We start from the raw sequence: 21,431 nt of genomic DNA on the forward strand, positions 1-21,431 counted from the left end.
CTCTCTCTCTCTCTCTCTCTCTCTCTCTCTCTCTCTCTCTCACTCAGACAGGAGATATGGCATACATATATTCAGAGGACATGGCACAGGCCCAGAGACACCCTACCTTCTAAAATGCTATATTACTATGAGCATTTTCTGAGGTTCTCAGAGCAGGGATTCATTGAGATTCCATCATACATGCAAGAGTACATGCCACACCGACTTCGGGTCAACATTGGCCAGCTACGAGTGTCATCACATCAGCTAGAGATTGAGAGTGGCAAAGCTGGAGGCATACCACGAGAGGAGCGTACATGCCGGATTTGCCAGACGGTGGTGGAGAGTGAGGAGCATTTTGTCATGAGATGCCCAGCATATACAGAGCTGAGAGAGAGAGATGGCATTGGAGACTCATTACAGCAGCATATGATAGGCCAAGAGCAGAGGAGGTTTGGCCAGTTCCTGGTTGCGGCTTTAGAGGTTCGAGAGCAGTTGTTACAGCCACGCCAGAGTCAGGATAGCAGGACACAGACTACCATCACACAGTTTTTCCGACGAGCAGGACCAGACCCCCCCACACTACCTACACAGAGTAGAGGGCTTACCCTTCTGCAGGCAGAGTCTCAGAGGGCACGTCGGAGACCGAGGCTCCCAGGATACAGGACACATGGGTGTCACCAGAGGGAGATCTCGAGGATACTAACCTTACACCATCAGTATCTAGAGCAGAGTCATGTACCAGCACCAGGAGATCCAGCATTCCAGAGATACCTGAGCAGGCCACCACCGATGTACCACATTCTCTACCCTACATATATTACTTGTTTTTAGATACCCTCCCTATCATCTCATGGTGGTATCACCTTGCAGCCCCTAGTTGAGCCTGATGATGCGTGAGCACACCTCGACACGAGGACCCACACTATACATTGTACACCACATGCACCACCCTACCACACCCTCTTGCATAGTATAGGCTCATTTCAGTTTGTACCCTTTTTTTATTTTCCGATGCCTAGAGCATCAACACATGTATATGATATTGTCTCATAGGTCGAGTTCGGCCTTTCGAAGACGTTAATAAAGCTGTCTTTCTTTCTTTCTTTCTTTCTTTCTCCAACCGGCAGCGCCCGTGCAAACTTGATGTAGGTAATCGGTACAGGTAAATCGAAACAGCTCGCTAATTAATCCACGTCAGCAAATAAGGTTAATTTACGTAAGCAAAATTAAGCCTTGTGGGGTTAGGCGAAGCAGGTGCAGGCTAAGATAGGGCAGCAGGTGCAGGTCTTAACCAGCAGGGCAGCGTCCTCTATGTGACAGGTTGTGCGCAACAGCAGGTAGCGGGCCAGTCCCACAGAGGGAGTTGAGGACAGCAGGGGATCGTTGCTCGACAGAGTAGTGCAAGCCCCGAGCTTCTCCCACAGAGGGGGCCGCGTGCAGGATTGAGTCGGCGCCCTGAGGGGGCCTACATCAGCAGCGAGCTGACCCTATTGGGGGCTGCGTACATTCTCTGCCATTATGGGTGCAATTTGGGAGGAGGCCCCGCTGGGGCTACGTCTTTTGCTTTCGACAGTGGTACATGCTGTGCCCAATTCAGGGCAGAGAAATTCAAAAATTCAAAAATCCAGAGCAGAAAATTCAGAAATTCACAGAAACTACCGGGGGGGGGGGGGAGGAATTTGTATGCGAAATGTATGCATAAGTGGGCAAAAATCTGGAAACAGCTATGTGTTTAGTGTGGCCGTCTTGTGATGGAGGTCATGAGCGCAAACCCAGCACTTCCCGAGAGCTCTAGCCCCTCCCCCTTGAGTGGTTTGCATGCAATGGCATCACGAGCAATGAAGAAATCAACTTTTATGGCTACTTGCAAGAGGTTAGCAAACGTGGAAAAGGAGATGAAGGCGTAACAAGACAGAGATGGAAGAGTGGAAGATGGAGAAGGCGGTCTTTCTTCAGTGGAAAATCAGCAAGGCCGAGCTTCGAAATGTGGAGAAAATGGAGCATCGGGCCGAAATTGAAGACCTCAAGAATCAGATTTCAGCCCTCAAGAGAGACCTAGCCGAGGCAAGAGCCAATGGTGGACTAGAAGAGGGAGAAATCCAACCCTTAGCGATAGAAGAACTTAAGGAAATTAAAGAGCAAATGCAAGCCATTAAGGAAGAGGAGAAACAACAGGAAGCAAAAACGTCTTCATGGACATATATGATTACCAAAACCCATAAGAAAGTGGAGGAAGCGGAGAAGTGGATTTCGGTCGCAAAGAGGGAAAAGGCAAGGAGGTATCAATCCCCACTCCCACCATCATCGACATGACACTTGAGGAGGAACAACGAAGACATATGAGGGCTTTGCATGTGAGGGTTATCGGCCTCAACAATCGGGACAAATTTGATAAGGAAGTATAGGAGCTCATGGTACTAATGGGGATGCAAAAAGCGACACACACAAGAGCATGGAGAGTTGGTAAGAAAAGTGGAGGCACGGGGGAAACATCGAGAGGAAGAGCTCTCATATTGCGATTCGCCTCTATTGAGGAGGAGGACTTTTTGAGAAGGAGGTCCACTCTTAAAAAGACTGGTATCTTCCTTGGTGACGATCTCACCCTCCCACAGCTTGCCCACATGCAGGAAGTCATGCCAGAGATTAGGGCCGCAAGAGAAAAAGGGAAGACAACTTTTAGCAGAGAAGGAAGAGTGGTCATTTTGGAGAGACGTCCTACATGACGGTGTGAGACCTATGGGACCACACTGAAGATGGCTACTTGGAATTGTAATGGGTCTATGAGGTTGGATGTTGAGGCCTTTGAGGACAGTTTCAGAGACAGGGACATTGTATTCTTCTCGGAGACTCATCAGGCGCCTGGGATATAGATGGGAGACAGCCCACAGGACAGTCACTAGATCTTAGCATGGGAGTAGAGGTTCAGGAGGAGTAGCAATGCTATTTAGAGAGGAGCTACAACCACTACTACATATTGTACGGAGAGATGAGCATGCTAGATACATGTGGGTGAGGTTGAGAGCTGACACAGGTTGATTTCTATACATTGCCATATGTTACTTCCCTCCCAATACGTCAGTATATGCTGCATCCAAAGGGTAGTCTCCTTTCTCTATACTGGACGATGATATATGGGAGTTTTCTAGGGATGGTGATATCATCCTCCTAGGGGACTTCAATGCCCGAACGGGCAACTCTCAGACAGTCTTCTATGACACTTCAGATGAGATGCGTAGAGAGCTAGATGTGGGGGAGTTGGGGCTTGACAGATGCTCACATGACAAAGAGCAGACGGAGTATGGGAGATACCTCACAGAGATGACGACTACACATGGGTTAGCCATACTTAACGGCTTACAGCGTTTTCCTGGAGCAGCCGGCTTCACATGTTTTCCACACAGACATGGGGCCAGTACAGTGGACTATGTTATGACATAGCCGAGCTTTATCCCTTGCATTCAAGATTTCACAATGGGAGCAAGGCCAGTGGGCGTAACAGTAGATCATGCTCTCTTGACACTATCTGTTTCATTCCAGTATAGTACAGCCCAAACATCAGGAGGCAGGTCACACACTCGTTATATATTTACACCAGAGACTGATTGTGTTTATATAGAGGAGATCTGGGACCGTCTATGGAAAGGCACAGCTGGCACAACTGGTACAGGCCTCTCAGTGGAGGAGTGCACCACTTTACTGATTGAGACACTACATGGTGCTGCATCAGCGGCATACCCACACACCCAGCGGGGCAGGAGACCACATTCTGGGAGCATGCCCCATAATAGTTGGTACGATGAGGAGTGCAGAGAGATGAGAGCCCAGCTTCAAAGGGATCTTCTTTTAGGAGTCATCACTTACAGACAATCTCGGATTGCTTCCCGGCGCCTTGTGTGACGGAAGAAGCGAGCTTACCTGGCTCAAATGGAACGAGAATTATATCAGATGTTCTTGAGTAGGGATTCAGGAGAGGCATGGCGACTCTTTCTTGAGCACTCTCCCCCCCCCCCCCCCCCCCCCCCCCCAATGATTACTTCACCTGATGTGTGGGGCCAGTATGCGACATCATTATATACGGTTCTTGGACAGGAACCCCTTCCAGACCCTACAGAGCCATGCCCAGCTACGAGCACCTTCTTTACCATTGGGATGGTACAGAGTGCCATTGACAGGGTGAGGACCGGGAGGGCATATGATCATGATGGTCTAGTAGTGGAGCACTTTTTACATGCTAGGGATATGCTCATGGAGGTTTTTGCAGTGTTGTTCAATCGTGCCATGTGTGAGGGGTTACCTGAGACTTGGAGGTTGTCTACTATTGTGCCTATCTTCAAGGCAGGGGATCCTACAGAGCTTGGGAACTACCGCACTATTATGGTTGGACACACATTGGCACGGTTGTATGCATCCATTCTTGAGCAGCGCTTAAGTATTTCGGTAGAGGATGAGGGGGTACGGGCAAAGGGTCAGGCCGGTTTCAGGAGGGGTTTCTCCACTCTCGATCATATTTTGACACTCAGAGCCATCATTGAGGAGGGCAGGTCACATGGGAGACGGATTTATTGTAGCTTTGTGGATTTCCGCAAAGCATTTGACATGGTACCGAGAGCTTGATTGATGCGTAGCCTACAGGAGATAGGGGTGCCCATAGAGTTGATCGAGGGGATTATGGCTTTGTACAGATCAGTGATGGGACATGTACGCACTCCGGAAGGGGTATCTGATCTAGTTCACTCTACTATTGGGGTGAAACAGGGCTGCCCATTGTCTCCTACTCTATTTGGCATGTATGTTGATGAGGTGTCTGATTACATTGACAGAGAGGGTGACAGAGGTGCCCAGCTGGTAGGGACGTGGATCCCATACTTGTTATATACTGATGATATTGTGTTGATATCTGACTCACCAGAGGGACACTACACAGTTTTTCAGAGGATAGTGGATTGTGTGTAAACCTTGGTAAAACCAAGGTTATGGTGTTTAACACCACACCACAGTGGATCAGGAAATCAATACCTACTTTCACATATGGTCAGGAGATTGTGGAGTATACAGATGCATACAGTTATCTCGGGGCAGTCTTCACTGGGCCGAGATTTTCTTCGAGAAGAGCAGCAGAGACTAGACTGACTAGAGCTTATGTAACTTTGGGAGGACTAGAGAGGATGTGTTTGTAGGTTCAGTTTCAGGAACCTAGGACAAAGCTATGGCTCTTTGATACTTTGGTTGCATCTGCTATGCTATATGGGATGCAGGTTTGGGGACCTTCTGTAGGCAAGGATGGTTGGAGACGTATGGAGAGGCCCTTGGTATCTATGATCTCTCGGCTGATTAGAGCCAAGGCGTCCGTACCACATGATATCATTCGAGCGGAGTTAGTTGCCCCCCCTATGGAGATTGAGGCGCTTACCAAATCAATCTCCTTTGTACACAGCCTATGGGATACTACCAGAGACAAAGCTATGGCTTTTTGATACTTTGGTCGCATCTACTATGCTATATGGGGTGCAGGTTTGGGGACCTTCTGTAGGCCAGGATGGTTGGAGACGTATGGAGAGGCCCTTGGTATCTATGATCTCTCGGTTGATTAGAGCCAAGGCATCCGTACCACATGATATCGATCGAGCGGAGTTAGCTGCCCCCCCTATGGAGATTGAGGCGCTTACCAGATCAATCTCCTTTGTACACAGCCTATGGGATACTACCAGAGACAGACATGCCAGGCTGGCGCTAGAGTCCTCCAGACAGCTAGCTCTACAGGGGGATACATCATGCTGGTATGCATAGATGACATCATGGTTTCAGACACATGGCTTCACCATGGATAGGCTGCCTCCTTTTCAGTACTCTCTACAAGCACCCTTGATGTCTCTGACACGGGTGGAGATTACGAGTCATTCATCAGGATCTGATCCAAGCGGACACGAGGAGGACATGGATAGAGCCGGTACAGGAGTTGGGCACGAAGATGGCTTTCTATTGAGAGCATCTTCTCCACCTCACAGGGGATGGGTTTGTGATTCGACCTAGCTATATGGACACACATCTTTCTCATGGCTTGCGTTGTGCCATTGGCCAGATACGCATATACTCACATCAGCTCGAGATTGAGACTGGTAGATTAAAAGGGATACCAACAGATAGCAGGATATGCCGCTTATGTCATCTAGAGATAGCGACAGAGTTACATTACATATGTCATTGCACCGCGTACTATGAGATACGAGACCGTTTTCATTGTCTATTCATAGAGGGTTTTGGGCCTCTATCTAGGGTCATGAGCTATGAGGATCAGAGATGTCTTGGATTGTATCTACTTGAGCTACATAGGCACAAAGACACTTTACTGAGGAGAGCTGGAGAGAGACGGTCCCAGAGATAGATTATAGATTTCTTTACACTAGATATTGGACCCCTAGAGGAGTAGCCAGAGGAGCAGACACCATTGCAGAGCTCTGTCCGCACTCATACTACGGCTACTGGCATTCTCATAGACCGAGCATTGGAGCTAGGGAGATCTAGACGCCCGCGATTGAGGAGAGGAGCTACACAACATCGACGGAGACTATAGCAGAGGATTCCAGCCATACTCTCTCGACGTCCAGAGTGCAGATGAGGATGGATCTCCACCATATCTTCCCCCCTTCTTTCATTGTACTACACATTGTATTTTGTTTCAGTTCTTTTTGATTCCGGACATGGTATCAGATTCACTATGTTGTAACGGCTTGGTCTCATAGGTCATTTTGGCCTTTTGAAGACGTTAATATATCATTTCATCTCTCTCTCTCTCTCTCTCTCTCTCTCTCTCTCTCTCTCTCTCTCTCTCTCTCTCTCTCTCTCTCTCTCTCTCTCTCTCTGTAGAGAGCCAGAGAGAGCTACACTACATATGCCACTGCACTGTGTATTATGAGATACGAGGGCGCTTCCATTGCTTATTCAGGGAGGGTTTTGGACCCCTAGATAGAGTCATGAGGTATCAGGACCAGAGATGCCTTGGCTTATATCTACTTGAGCTACACCGACATAGAGACAGTCTATTGGGGAGACATGGAGTACGACAGTCGCATAGACAGATCACAGATTTCTTTGGATCGAGGGAGCCAAGAGACCAACCACCAGCACAGGGTTGTACCCGCATTCATACCAGAGGCACCCTCATTGACAGGGCGATTGAGCTCGGGAGATTGAGACGACCACGACCGAGACATAGGAGCACACTACATCGACGGAGACTCCAGCAGAGGATCAGAGGCATTCTAGCACGACACCCAGATTGTCATTGACGGCCTATTCTACATTTTCACATCTCACATTTCACACTTCATTTCAGTTTTCACTTTTACTTTCAGTACTTTTTGTACTTGTACTTCAGACATTGTATTAGATTCACCACTTTGTATCTGATGGTCTCATAGGTCATTTTGGCCTTTTAAAGACGTTAATATATCATATCATTTCATTTCATTTCTCTCTCTCTCTCTCTCTCTCTCTCTCTCTCTCTCTCTCTCTCTCTCTCTCTCTCTCTCTCTCTCTCTCTCTCCACATCTCTACCTCTCTCTCTATCTCATTCTCTCTTTGCAAGGAAATAAAAGAAACCATCTCTCGTGCTAAGTAGCACACATTCAAACAAGGAAAGAAGTAAAGATTTATGGAAGTGTAAAGTCTAGATCTTCACTCTTTCAATTCCGTTGCACGTGACATTGGTATTAGAGCTTTGTGATTTTACACTTATCCGCTAATTTTTGAATTTTTTCTTTTCTTTGTAGTGTTTAAATGTGTGTTGTAGCGTTTCGTCCAAGGACGCTTCTCTCACTGAGGGATTGCGTGTAGGACCGTGCGCCTTTAGTGTAGAAAATGCAAACATTGTATACCGGGGGTTATAGTGGTGGTGCGCCCGCACGAGGGTGTGCATGCTAGACCACCTCTTGAAAAAGAAATCCTAGCATGGATATTTGCGAACACCAAGTTGACTTGATGTGCGCGCTCAACCATCTCGTCATAAAGAAATCTCAGCATGGATATTTGCAATCATAACTTCTTCGATATGACCTTGTAACTTATCAAGAATGTTATCAATCCTAGGGATTGGGAATCGATTCTTGATTGTGATCTTGTTCAAAGATCTATAGTCTATGCACATGCGGAATGTGCCATCCTTTTTCTGTACTAGCAAGACAGGTGAACAATATGGAGAAGTACTAGGCCTTATTAAGCCCTTCTCCAAAAGTTCGTTAACCTGCTTGAGGATTTCCTCTTGCTGCATTAGACTAACTCGATAAGGGGGCTGATTTGGAGGAGAACTTCTTGGGATCAAATCAATTGTATGATCCTCAAGTCGAGAAGTGGGAGTTCATTTGGAAGTTCATCCGCAAAACAATCTTCAAAACTTTGATTTTTTTTTGCTCTTAAGAGGAAGAAAGTTGTGAAGCAGACACATCTCTCTCTCTTGCAAAAATTAAGTAGGCTGAAACACACTTTTTCATTACTTTCTTGATTGCAATGTGATTGACGATGGGGATACGCCAATCGCCTGCATGTGTAAGTAGAAGATATTGCTTTCCTTTATGATCAAAGGATAAAGTTTTCTGAACATATTCAGGAATGGGATGCATCTTGTAGTGCCAAGGCATTCTCAAGATGACATCACACCCTTCAAGTGAAGCTAGTAAGAAAGAATCTTGATCTTTGTAGTTGTCGACCTTTAAATTCAGCTTCCCTATGATTGGAGTAGAATTGGAGTTCTGTCCGTTGAAAGCAGATTGTGCTTGAATAGAAACTCCGAAACGGTTGTGGGCTGTAAATTTAGGTCATCAGCTAGCTTTGTAGAGATGAAATTGTCTGTACTGCCAGGATCAAACAGAATAAGAGCCCGTTGGTTGTTGATGCTCCCCCATGCTTTGAGAAGAGCTCTTTCTTTTCAATCCTTGGTGGTATTCCCCTGTATATCTGGGACTACATTGGAAGAAGGTGGTTGCGGGGTTTTGGTAGGGCAATCACCCTTCATATGTCCAATTTATCCACACTTGAAGCATCTTCCTTCGCTGATGTAGGTTGTCAATTCAGCAGGAGAGATATTGCCCTTTCTTGGGCTGATTTGGCTTTGCTTCTGCATCGGAGGCGGTTCTTTTCTTCTTTTGAGAAGAAGTAGAGGTAGATTGTTCATGGAGAGCCTTCTGCTTGGCATGATAGGTGCTTTGCTCCATCTTCCTCGGAGTACCCTTGTCATGTGTTTCATCAGCTATGCGGGCTGATTCCATAAGTATCTGCAAGTTACCTCGAGGGTAAAGCTTCATAGCCTTTTGTAAGGCTTCATGCTATCGTGCTTCAAACTTGCGCATCTTCTCCGAATCTTCAATCTTTTTGAATGGGGTGACCTTCAAGAGAATGTCCCAAAACCTATCCACATAGCATGGAACAGTTTCGTTCTCTGACTATGAGAGTCGATCCCACTCTTTCTTCTTTACTTCTTCCTCATAGTCTGGAGGAAGGAATTGTGCATAGAGCTCCTTCTTGAAAGCAGTCCAATCTTGGGGTTTGCGTTTTTCTAGGATTAGGGCTAACCACCAACTGCTGGCAGTGCTTTTTAGGTACATATTGACATGGCGAAGCATGGACCTTTCTTTAAAGTTCCCTTCTGCAAATGCAACTTCAAATTGGCGGATGAAAGCCAAAGCTGTCATTATCACGTCGTCCATTGTAGGTGTCCAATTTTACATCTTTGTCACCTGTTGAATGTTTTCTGCTTGTTGTGCTTCCTCTTATGGTGCTCCTTCTTGCTATGCTTAGACTCCTTGTGGATAGGAGTCCTTTCCCTTGAATGTACTTCCTGCTGCGACGGATTGTCAAGAAACATTCTTCTGGAGCGACTATGTCATCCAGATCCTTCATGAAAGAAAATTGAGGAGAATCAGGAGGATCCTGCTCTTGAACCTTTGGATAAAACCGCACATGACGTTCTAGAGGTTTCCTCTATCTCTCGTGCATGCGGGAGGTTCCAATTAAAAGATCTTTCTTTGGTTCTTGTGTTGTTGGGTTCTGCTGGATTTCTCCCGTTCCCATCGACACTTTCTCCTTCCCTTTCTCAAGGGTATGGAGAATCTTCTGGACTTTTGGATGGGAGAGAGCTTTTTGCAACTCTGCCAGTTGTTGTTGAAGGATAGAGAACTCTATCTCACGTCCTTCTATTTCTGCAGTCTGCCAAGAGTCGTCAATTCCTTAAGAAAGAGAGAGATGACCTTGCTATGATACCACTGTCACAAAAATATGGAAGCGTACACTGATTTTTGATTATACTTTAAATACTCAAGAGAATTGGAGAGAGAGAGTGTAACAAACTACTGATGTAATCGTAATTCTAATGAAACCCTAACCCTAAAATCAGAAACCCTAATTCTGCGTGAAACCCTAGTTTTGCTGAAACCCTAACCCTAAAATCCTATTCTATCCGATACCCTAATTTTGCTGAAACCCTAACCCTAAAATCAGAATCCCTAATTTTGCCCGAAACCCTAGTTTTGGTGAAACCCTAATTCTACCCAAAACCCTAATCCTAGAATCAGAAACCCTAACTCTAACCTTGATTTGCTGACGTGGCGGGCTAACATGTGGCCTGTTGTACGGACATTAGTGCGATTTACGAAAAGCTGGCAGCTTTTGGCATTGCTTTTTGGACCACGAGCTTTGATTTTTGAAGGTTTTTCACTGTAATTGCTTTTTAGGCCAAGGGCCTTTAAATATGAGGTTAGGGCTCATTCTCTGGCATGCTTCCTGGAGAAGGTGCAGAGTTTGGAGTACCGGCTTGTACTGTGTTGATACAATATAAAGAAATACTGAAAGGGGCGCCAAGGTTTGGGGCCAATACTCTCTGGGCTGGAATTCCGCCACTCCGTGTCGCGTGTCGTCTCTCTCTCTTTCAGTTCAGTTGTTATTGAAGTGCTAAAAGTCTGTTCAGTCTGTTCTTTTCTATTGGCACGTGGTGCCCGTCTTGTGAGAGAGAGAGAGAGAGAGAGAGAGAGAGAGAGAGAGAGAGAGAGACACTTCATTGGGAACTAGAAGATGGGCTGGTCCCCCTCCATAAAGAGATTATCTTTATTACTAAGGGAGAATCTTTACAAGCAAACGAACGGGACAAAATCCAGTCCTCTATTCTTTCTTTTCTGCTTCTAACTGAGAGAGTGAGAAAACTACTCTCTGAGTACCGAGAGAACTTTCCCTCTGTTGTGAGATTTTGGGAAGCTCTCGGAAGCGAGAGTCTATCTTCCGCAAAACTCAATGGAAGCTCTCGAAAATGAGAGTCTACCTTCCGCTAACTGTGTCCCTTTATGCATAATCATTCTTGCAATAAAGACAAGGGAGAAACACGCAAAATGCACGCACACATGCTTGCTGTAATTTTCTGCACATAACCTGAAAATGTTACCTGTGCATGTTCCAATGCCGAAATAGAGACCTTTGTCGCGATGGAATCGCACCAACTAGCGTTTTTGCATCAGATCAGCCTTGGGGATTTGTGCACAGCAGATCAACCCCGGTGTCACCACGACACAGCAGATCAGCCTAGCGTTTTTGCATTTGCAGAACCCCGGCGACAGAAGGACCAATTTCAGTCCTGGCATTTTTGGATTTCAGCAGCAAATTAAGACCGGCATTATTCACCTAAAGTGTAGCAGATTCAGCCTGTAAAGACCATCAGTTTTCAGCCCTAAGAAACCTCATTTTTCAGCCAAGAAAACGCAGCCAAAACAGTCATTTTCAGCCACCGAAACAGTCCCGAAATTCAGCGATAAGAAGATCTCAGATTTCAGCCATCGTCGTCGTCGTCGTCGTCACCGTCGTCATCATCGGCATAGACCAAGTTGCATAGTCCATTGCATACGCATTGTACACCTTTGTGCAATCAAAGTAGACCACTCTCGCCGACGAGAGTGGGGCCTTCGGAGGAGGGTTTTACAACCTCTCGGGTGTCGTATCTCTTCTCGCTCCTTCTCTCAGTCTCATTCACTTGCACACACAATCCACTCACTTTGTTCGTGACCACAACACTCTACAAGACGGAAAGCTCTCTCTTTCCCTAAGAACTGAAAGGAACCTTGAGCAATAAAGATCACTAATCTTGAGAAAATACAACATTCATTCCGCTGCACCTAACATTGGTATCAAAGCTTTGGAAGTGTTTTGCATTACTCAAGGAAAGAACCACAAGAACCACAAGAATTTTTTTGCTTGTTGCAATCGCACGAACCCAAGTTCGCTTGGATGTTGCGATTCCTAATCGTGTTTTGTTGAAGAGTGACAGGAATCCCAAGAAAGAAGGGCTTCTCCAGCCTCCCCTTGTGTCTCTTTTCACTCATTGAGAGCGGACCGTGCACTTAGCGGCCGGCCAATCGACGTGAGGTGGGAAAAAGCAACCTTGGTGTGAGCGCAAGGCCGCCAAGGGGTGCGCCCGTAGAAAAGGGTAGAACTCGGGTGAAGAGAAGATCCTTCTCCAACGCGATTTGCAAGCAAAAGAACACCTCAAGAACCCTAGATTCTCACAAATCAAGGACCTCAAGAACCTCAAGATCCCAAGTTCCTCGTGAACTTAAGAACCCAAGACCCCCGAAGAACCCAAGTTCCTCGTGAACTTAAGAACCCAAGACCCCCAAGAACCCACAAGAACCCACTACTTCAGAATGGTCATCACTCGAAGCGGAATGGATACTTCACTTGGAGGTGATGAGCATGAGAGAGGCGAAGAAGAATTTTCCACACGAGGAGGTTTTTCCGACCCTCCCCCTTCACCATCTACGACAAAGATTGCACTAACTCCTATGGAGGAGTTGGAACAAGAAAGAGAAGCAGACAGAAAAGCCTACGAAGAAGACATGGTAGCCATTGAGCGTAAGTACCAAGAAAGAATGGCAGCCATAGCGCGCGAGAGCAAAGCAAGACAAGCAGATTTTGATCGCGAGATCAAAGCACGAAAAGAAAAGAGCAACCAACACATGAAAGAGTTCTTGCGACTCTTTTCTATTGTGCAGGCGCAGTTCGCACAAGAGCAGGAAAAGGAGACTCTCTCAGTCTCTACTTCTCCACAGCATGACACACAGGATTTGCATGATTGTGTGAAGCATGATGAATTGAATGATAATGATTTGCATGATGATTTGAAGCACAATGATAAGCATGATGATTTGGATGACAAAGATAAGCGTGATGATTTGAATGATATTGACAAGCATGATGATTTGCATGATCAAGATGCGATTTCTCACGATCATGATGATTTGCATGATCAACATGTGATTTCTCACAAGCATGATGAGTTGCAAGAAGATGATGTGATTGTTCACAACGATGATGTGTTAGTGGATGCTTTTTCTAGCGAAGCTAACCTCGTTGTAGATTCGATCAATCACGAAGATCCATGGGCATTTCCATTGTGATTTGCCATAGTTGATTGATTTTGATCAAACAGAAAAGACTCGAGCGCATTGTTTGCATGTGTTTGATGAACGGGTTGTCACTCCGTCTCTATGTTCATCTACATTGCATGCACAATCTTTAGAGAAGACAATATTTTTTTCCTTCACTTTACAGGGAATGGGTATGTTCATGGTTTTGTGTTGGAGATGGTTTCAGGAATTTTCAGCCATGGAGATTCTTGAAGATGGAAGAAGCAAGACTCTAGACGAAGTTGAAGCAAGAAAGGAGATTCAGAAGACTTTGTGTCGCTTTCGGCGCGGCCCAAAGAAGCAAGCGTTGCAGACCTTTATGAAGTTCAAGTACCGCACGATCCACACATGAGAGTGGGCCGACGAAGAGTCCCTTCCAGGATTCCGGATGCTGTTGGCAATCTCCCTCGACGCCATACAGTTCGGTACCAGTACCTCACTTTGAAAAGGAGGGGATGTCACGTGACACATCCCAACCCTATGTGTTCGTGGACAATCTACACCACAGCAGGGTTTAGTCAGTTCAGTCAAGTCTAGATTAGCAGTGATCTGGCACTTTTGTGAGTCTATTCGTAGACCATGCATGCCCAATCACTTAGCATAGATGCATATCCTCCGGTTGCACACAACATGATCATCGGAATTCCCATCAGAATCCATTAGCATCAGTTAGGGGAATTTTCCAGTGCATTTAGCCTATTTTCCTATTTATTGGTATTTTCACTTATTATTTTTAAGTGACTTTTCAACAAAAGTAGGTAGGGCAATTTTGCTAAGTTAATATATAAGCAAACCCAAGTTAGCACTTTCTGGCAGAAGAGGCAGCAAGAGCACCTTGCTCAACAGACAACTTCTCAGCAAGACCAACCCCCGCGACTACTCTGGCGTTTTCTCCACTGAAGACCTAGCGTTTTTGCATCAGATCAGCCTGGGCGATTTGTGCACAGCAGATCAGCCCCGGCGTCACCACGACACAGCAGATCAGCCTAGCGTTTTTGCATTTGCAGAACCCCGGTGACAGAAGGACCAATTTCAGCCTTGGCGTTTTTGGATTTCAGCAGCAAATTAAGACCGGCATTATTCACCTAAAGTGTAGCAGATTCAGCCTGTAAAGACCATCAATTTTCAGCCCTAAGAAACCTCATTTTTCAGCCAAGAAAACGCAGACAAAACTGTCATTTTCAGCCACCGAAACAGTCGTGAAATTCAGCGATTAGAAGATCTCAGATTTCAGCCATCGTCGTCGTCGTCGTCGTCATCGGCATAGACCAAGTTGCATAGTCCATCGCATACGCATTGTACACCTTTGTGCAATCAAAGTAGACCACTCTCGCCGACGAGAGTGGGGCCTTCGGAGGAGGGTTTTACAACCTCTCGCGTGTCGTATCTCTTCTCTCTCCTTCTCTCAGTCTCATTCACTTGCACGCACAATCCACTCACTTTGTTCGTGACCACAACACTCTACAAGACGGAAAGCTCTCTCTTTCCCTAAGAACTAAAAGGAACCTTGAGCAATAAAGATCACTAATCTTGGGAAAATACAACATTCATTCCGCTGCACCTAACAACTGCACACATGGATGCAACTAATGTTAGCTGCTCCCCAGCACAATGCCATACCGGCACTGCTCTGGCATTACCTGTTCGCACTCGTCCGGTCATTTGGTCCAGCACAAACAATTTAACTGACTTATCCTAAGGCCTTAAAAATAATTCAGGCCTTAGGCTTACTACTCTAAGGACCCCATCTCATTCCTGTGCTCGCGCTGACGTGCGTAATTTTCCGAGTCTGAAATCTGAGGCTACTATCTACCCCTTTATTGAAGACCCGATTTCCCAATCACTAGGGCTTCAAGATCTTTTTTGCTAGGCTCTCCCTGAGGTGCTTTGGCCCAAATTTGGGCGCACTTGAGGCCCTAGAAGTGCTAGTTCCATTCTGATGTGCACACAACTAATTAGATAATTATTTTCTCGTAAATAAATTAATTATTTACAAAGTCTGAAATTGTTACAGTCTAAATATTATGCATTTGGGTTCTCATGTTACAGCAAGAAAGGCCACTTTGTTATTGGCGTTGGTTGAGCAAAAGCAGCCTTGGATGCAAATGTTTGCGTTTTTGTGATCTCATGCCGTTTCTACGCCAGCTTTTGGCCATTGGCAGCCGTCGTATTGGGATGTGGTTTTTGGTAAGTTTGTGGCCACAATACTTGGATGCTCCTTTACTTCCAGTCTTGTAGCGGATTGGAAATTAGTCACATGGGAATTGTTGTGGCATGGCTGAGATGATGCCTGTGGAAACTCACTTCGATTAGAAAGTTTACATTCAAGTCGGGCTTTTGATCAAACTCTTGTTCAACGCTCTCCTAGACAGGCTTCTTTTCTCTCACAGAATGGTATTGACAGCATAACTGATGTGACGGATGCTGATGGACATGTGCTCTCATTCAGAGAGGCAGCTCTTACCTTTGGGCTTGGGATGCACTATAGGTGCATGTGGGACACCATTAAAAATCTGGTTGACTCCATATCTCCTGTTCTACTGCTGCTTATGGAAAACCGAATTTGTGATTGGTGCTACGCTGGTTCTTCGGCCTCTTTGATTTCTGCAAAGAAAGTGTATTGCCATTTGCAGTTGTTCTCGTGGATCTACGAAAACTATAATAAGGTATGGAATATGAACAAGAGTGTTACATGGTGGCGGAGTAAAATCATGAAAGTGTGGCATGCGAAATTGCCTCTGAAGGAGAGACTGTTTATGTGGAGATGCATCGTTGGGGTTCTCCCGATTGGCAAATTTCTGCGATCTAGAAAATTGGCCTCTTTGTGATGTGTTCAATGCGGTGCGGCAGTTGAGACCATTCCATGTTTACTGCGGTCTTGTTCTCATACGCTACAGTTTGTGGACTGCATCTCTATGGCTCTTCGCACCCGTTTTCCTGGCATGCATTTCGGTAGATATTTTTGGATCTTTGGAGTACTTCCGCCATTGATTCGTCCGTATGCATACTTTTATAGCTGGGTCAGATTCTGGGCGCTTTGGACGGTGTGAAGAGCACGTAATTTCCTCATGTTTCAGCAGCTGCGAGTGGACTGTGTTTTCTTCTTAAGACATCTCTTCTACAGTCTCTCCGATTGGCCGATGACTTGGACGAGATTCCTGTTAGCCATTACGAGCTCTACTTTGATTGTTTCTGATTTCCTGTTTGTAATGTTTTTCATGGGTTTTCCTCGTCTTGAGGTTTCCCATTGGTAATTCAATCTGACATTACAAAAAAAAAAGTGTGTGCAGGTGCGTAGATGTGTGTGTATATATGTGCGTATCTGTAGCGCGAGGCGGCCAGCAGGCAGTGCGAGCGTGAGGTGGCGCACGAGGTGGGCTGCAGGTAGCACGAGCGCGAGGGTGGAGGGCTGCAGGCAGAGAGAGAGAGAGAGAGAGAGAGAGAGAGAGAGAGAGAGAGAGAGAGAGAGAGAGAGAGAGAGAGAGAGAGAGAGAGAGAGAGATGAATGAAACGAAATGTTATATTAATGTCTTCAAAAGACCAAAGTGACCTATGAGGCCAGAAAGTTACAATGTGGTGGATCCGATACTAAGTCTGATTAATACGGCCATGTCGCAGGTGGTTTATAAGAAGCTTAATCCTCAATGGAATCAAACCCTAGAGTTTCTTGATGATGGAAAAGTGTTGGAACTACATGTCAAGGACCATAATGTACTACTACCAACATCGAATATTGGTCAGTGCATCGTGCAATATAAAGATTTGCTACCTAATAAGACTTTAGATACATGGATACCTTTGCGAGGAGTAAAAACAGGGGAGGTGCATGTACAAGTTACAAGGCGGTTGCATGCTCCTCAAAAAGCTCCCAGCACGCAACCGGTCAATGCAAAATCTTTGTTAGCAAATACATCCTTGAAGGTACTTTGTGTTGCATGATCTGGAATTCTGCTAGCTTTTTGTGGCAATGTTTATTGACAATGATCATTTTGTCAAAATAGATCTCATCTTGTTTGAAAGAGGCTTTTCAATTGGCGGAAGATGGTGAATCAGGGCAACTTCGTGAAAAAATTGTGGAGATTGAGTCGCTAGAAAACGATCAAGAGGCACACATATTGCAAGTTTTGAGGGAGAAGGAAATGCTGCTTTCTAAAATCTCAGAACTTGAAAGAGTCATGGAAAGTGTGAAGTGAACTCATTCAGAGCAAGATGAAGAAGCATATCAGAGAACAGTTTTTTATTTACATTTATAAGAGACCTTTCGGCTCTTTATCCCTGTGCATTCGGTTCCTTGTGCATTGATTATTAATAACATGTGTAAAAGTAATGATTATAGACAGAGTGAGGCTAATTCTAGCTTCTTGAAGGCCAGCAAGATGATTGCTGCTCAAATTTAGTGCCAACATGAAATTGTTTCCGGCTCAGATCAAGAGAAAGGAAGAGATGTCATCGCTGAATAAAGTTTAAGCGGATAATATCAGTGTTTGGGAAAAGTATGTCTCAGATTGCAATCATGCCGCTTTAAGATTCGAAAATGCCTGTTGAGAGGAAGAGCAAAAGGAAAAATTCTGCCTAGATTTTGAGAAAAACTATGAGAATTTTTTTAATATTAGCTCAGTTTTAACCCTATCATCCTTCTACACATTCACACATGAGCGAGATAGACTGCCTAAGTTTACCGGGTTTGACAAGACTTGATTATTAACTCGCATAAAACTGAAGACTTGAAAAAATAATTAAAAGACGGTGCATGTGCACAATATATTCATGTATGATTATGATATCATCCTGCAGTGGTGATGTTTCAGAGTGAAAGCTCAAAATGCAACTCTGAGTATCCTTTCTTTTAAAAAGGTTTTTGAAACCATTTTATCTTTCATGAATTCCCAAGACATAGTAAATGAAAGCTAACAAGACATCCCATATAAACTAGTTAGTTTCAATAGTTAGAAAATCGTGTTACAAAAGAGACAATTTTTGTGCCCTAATTTATCTCTCTCTCTCTCTCTCTCTCTCTCTCTCTCTCTCTCTCTCTCTCTCTCTCTCTCTCACACACACACACACACACACACACACACACACACATGTTGTGTCCATGTGCATGTGTACAAGTGTGTGCATGATTGTGTGTCCCAACACCAGTTTCTCGTGTTCATGTGTGTGCACGAGCATGAAATCCTTTGTAAACAAGACACATTGCCTATCTAGTTTTTCTCTATGTGGATTAATGGACATGGTTGTTGTCAATTTGTGTGTTCATGTGTTCTTGTGGTTGTGCATGCATGGAGGTGTTTGCATGCACCTATGTTCACGCATGTGCATGCATGTTAGTGGTCGTGTGTGCGTACGTGTGCACGTGCACACACACACACACATGTAAAACACACATCCAAATGTAAATGTGTGTGTGTGTCCATGTGCATGTGGATACATGCATGCACATGCACATGGACGTGTGTGTGTGTGTGTGTGTGTGTGTGTGTGTGTGTGTGTGAGAGAGAGAGAGAGAGAGAGAGAGAGAGAGAGAGAGGAGGAGGAGAAGAAGAAGAGGAAGTGAAGGACAAGCAGTAATTTAAACATCATAGAACAATTCCAAGCGCTCAAAGATCTGTGTTGAACTCAAGACCTCTTATATATCAAGAGGGAATTCACGCTCTAGGCTTTATACACCTTGCCACTGCCTCTTGATTTCGCATATGGGACAAATGGTTGCCACGAGGCAACCTACGGGCAGTTCCACCCCCAAACTTAAAAAATCTCATCAAAAGCTTCCAAAAAACATTGACTTCTTGAAAATGTTTCCCCTAGCTTAAGTTCGTTGCAAGTTGGTGCTCGGTGATCCAGTGACCAAGCCATATTTGACCTTCAATATCTTGCCGACCCGGACTCCGTTTGATGTGCCATCGATTCTTACCAACTCCATATAGTACATACTACACTCTAGAACTTGATTAAGGCCCAAAAACTCCCAAATGGCGCGCCTACAATGTGGTCTTGTGGGCACATAACTAGCCCCCCTGAAAACTTCATCTGACCATAGCTGGTCTCCATGTTTCTTGGTTGAAGTTGTTTCAGGGAGATCCACTTCTAGAGATTCTTGAAGAGGAAAGACCCGCAATCGTAGATGAAGCAAGCTTGATATTGGGATTAGGCTAGGGTGGATAGAAGTTAGTGGGATTAAGCTGGGATGGATAGAAGTTAGTAGCATGCATGTTAGTTAATCCTAGCGCTAATTACACAAGGCACAAAAGACTTCATGCAATAAATAGAGTGCTTAGCGATGAGCGAGTACACAGGCGGGTGAGCTTCAAGATGCATGCGCTGAGGGTATGGTGGTGGTAACAAATTGTATCCAGTGGGAGCTGCAGATCATTGGCAGTGAGGGTACTACGCATGAGCGGTGGGTGTCAGAGGCGGCTTCGCGTTGCGCGAGGGTGGTGCTTCTTGCCACCTTATTACGAGAGGTCCTGGCTACTAATTAATAGAGAGAGAAAGAAAGTGGACAATTAGCAGCGGAGGTTCCCGCCTCTCCCTTTGGGCCTCTTTGTTGATCCAAAGATACACCTCGATGGAGAAAATCAAGTTGGCACAGAGAAGGGACCGCCAGATCCCGCTTGGCGGGACTTTGGCTTTGTGTTTCTGTTGAAGGGAGGAAGAGGGCCTTTGAGTCATATGCTAGCACCGTCAATCACGAAAAGATTTAGAAGTTGTTTCACTTTGGAGCTCGCACAAAAAGATTTAGAAGTTGTTTCACTTTGGAGCTCGCACAAAAAGATTTAGAAGTTGTTTCACTTTGGAGCTCCGCACAGTGGCTGAGGAAATCTTGTGCAAGGCTATGAGACTAAGGCCCCTCTCAGACATAGGCGGATGGACATAGCGAAAACTGAGTTGGACCAATCAATATGGGCACCATGGTCGAACTGCAGTCACATGCATCCGGTGGATGCACACAGCAACATTGAGCTGGCTTGCCAACTCATGACCGTTGCTCAAGAATGATGGGCAACCCCCCCACATTGCCCTCCTCACGCCCAAAGCTAGAACCGCTTTGCTGATTGGCTGTGTAGGCTATGGATGTCGCGTGTGTGTGACTTGCATCCCGGGCTGCCCATCTACGGAAGAGAAAGGACTGCCGCCCAGAGGCTGCTAGCTCAGTCATGGCCGTCGGCCATGTGTGACAGGGGCCTAAGTTAGAACAAAGTAGATGGCCAATACATGCAGTAGACAAAGTTCAACCCGGAGACTACGCTACAAAGCCTACAAGCTTGCTGTGCTCCTTGGTGGTGCTTTATTTTGTGGGTCATCCAATGACAGCTCAAAACCCATGGGAGTGGGTAGCAGCGACAACGAATAAGAGAAATGGGTTTTGCCACTTTACAGCATTGGAAAAGGATTCTATGTGGCAAGATGTACGTCCGAACAAATGAGAGCTGGCATTTGGTGGGACGTCCCACTTTGCTTATGGTATGCCTTGGACGACCGTGTTCTATCCTAATGAAGAGCTTATGGAAATTTTCCTAGTGTGGGTTACGTTCAAGGGCGTCCCACTTTGGCTAAAGTGAGTATGAGCAGGGCGCTTTTCTCTCTGAAACTGTAGCGGGTAAGATCAGGCTTGGACTTAAAGGTTTGTATCCTATGGAGTTTGTGTAAGCCAATCCCCAAATATGGATCTGAGCATAGGAAGTTTTGGGAACTTCCATCAAGAGCTTGTGTTCTTCTTGTTTCTGAATGCCTGCTACAAATGCCACATAATTGGTCATTATGCTAAGGATTGTCACGAGGTAGAAGCTTCCCACAACCCAAATTCAAGTCGACTTAGAGGCGTGTCAATAGGGAAGTCAAGCCTTCTGCAGATGATTCAAGGCCGGAAGATATGGCCAAAGAACAAGACCCAGCTTGCATAGAGAAGACTAAAGAGAAGGACTACCCCTCGGTGGAGATGCAAGAGGAACTAGTTGAGCCTATCAAACCGTCAGATTGTGAGATTAGCAAAGAGTCAGGAAACTTGGCAGC

The 21,431-nt window shown here is 45.5% G+C and overlaps 1 protein-coding gene and 1 pseudogene across 1 annotated transcript in view; both read left to right on the top strand.

The window, feature by feature from the left end:
- The window catches only part of LOC147433329 (tricalbin-1-like), a 194,773-nt gene extending 176,862 nt beyond the window's left edge, over positions 1-17,911 (top strand). The window contains exons 13-14 of the mRNA XM_086492930.1: positions 17,037-17,339; positions 17,420-17,911. Of these exons, the coding sequence (XP_086349056.1) occupies positions 17,037-17,339; positions 17,420-17,611 (495 nt within the window). The 3' untranslated portion in view covers positions 17,612-17,911. The remainder of the gene's footprint in view (positions 1-17,036; positions 17,340-17,419) is intronic.
- Positions 2,975-3,879, top strand: LOC147433331 (uncharacterized; annotated as a pseudogene).
- Positions 17,912-21,431: the final 3,520 nt, after the last annotated feature.

Source organism: Adiantum capillus-veneris, chromosome 20 (assembly GCF_014529385.1).
Source record: "Adiantum capillus-veneris isolate H3 chromosome 20, ASM1452938v2, whole genome shotgun sequence".
NCBI classification, from domain to species: Eukaryota; Viridiplantae; Streptophyta; class Polypodiopsida; order Polypodiales; family Pteridaceae; genus Adiantum; species Adiantum capillus-veneris.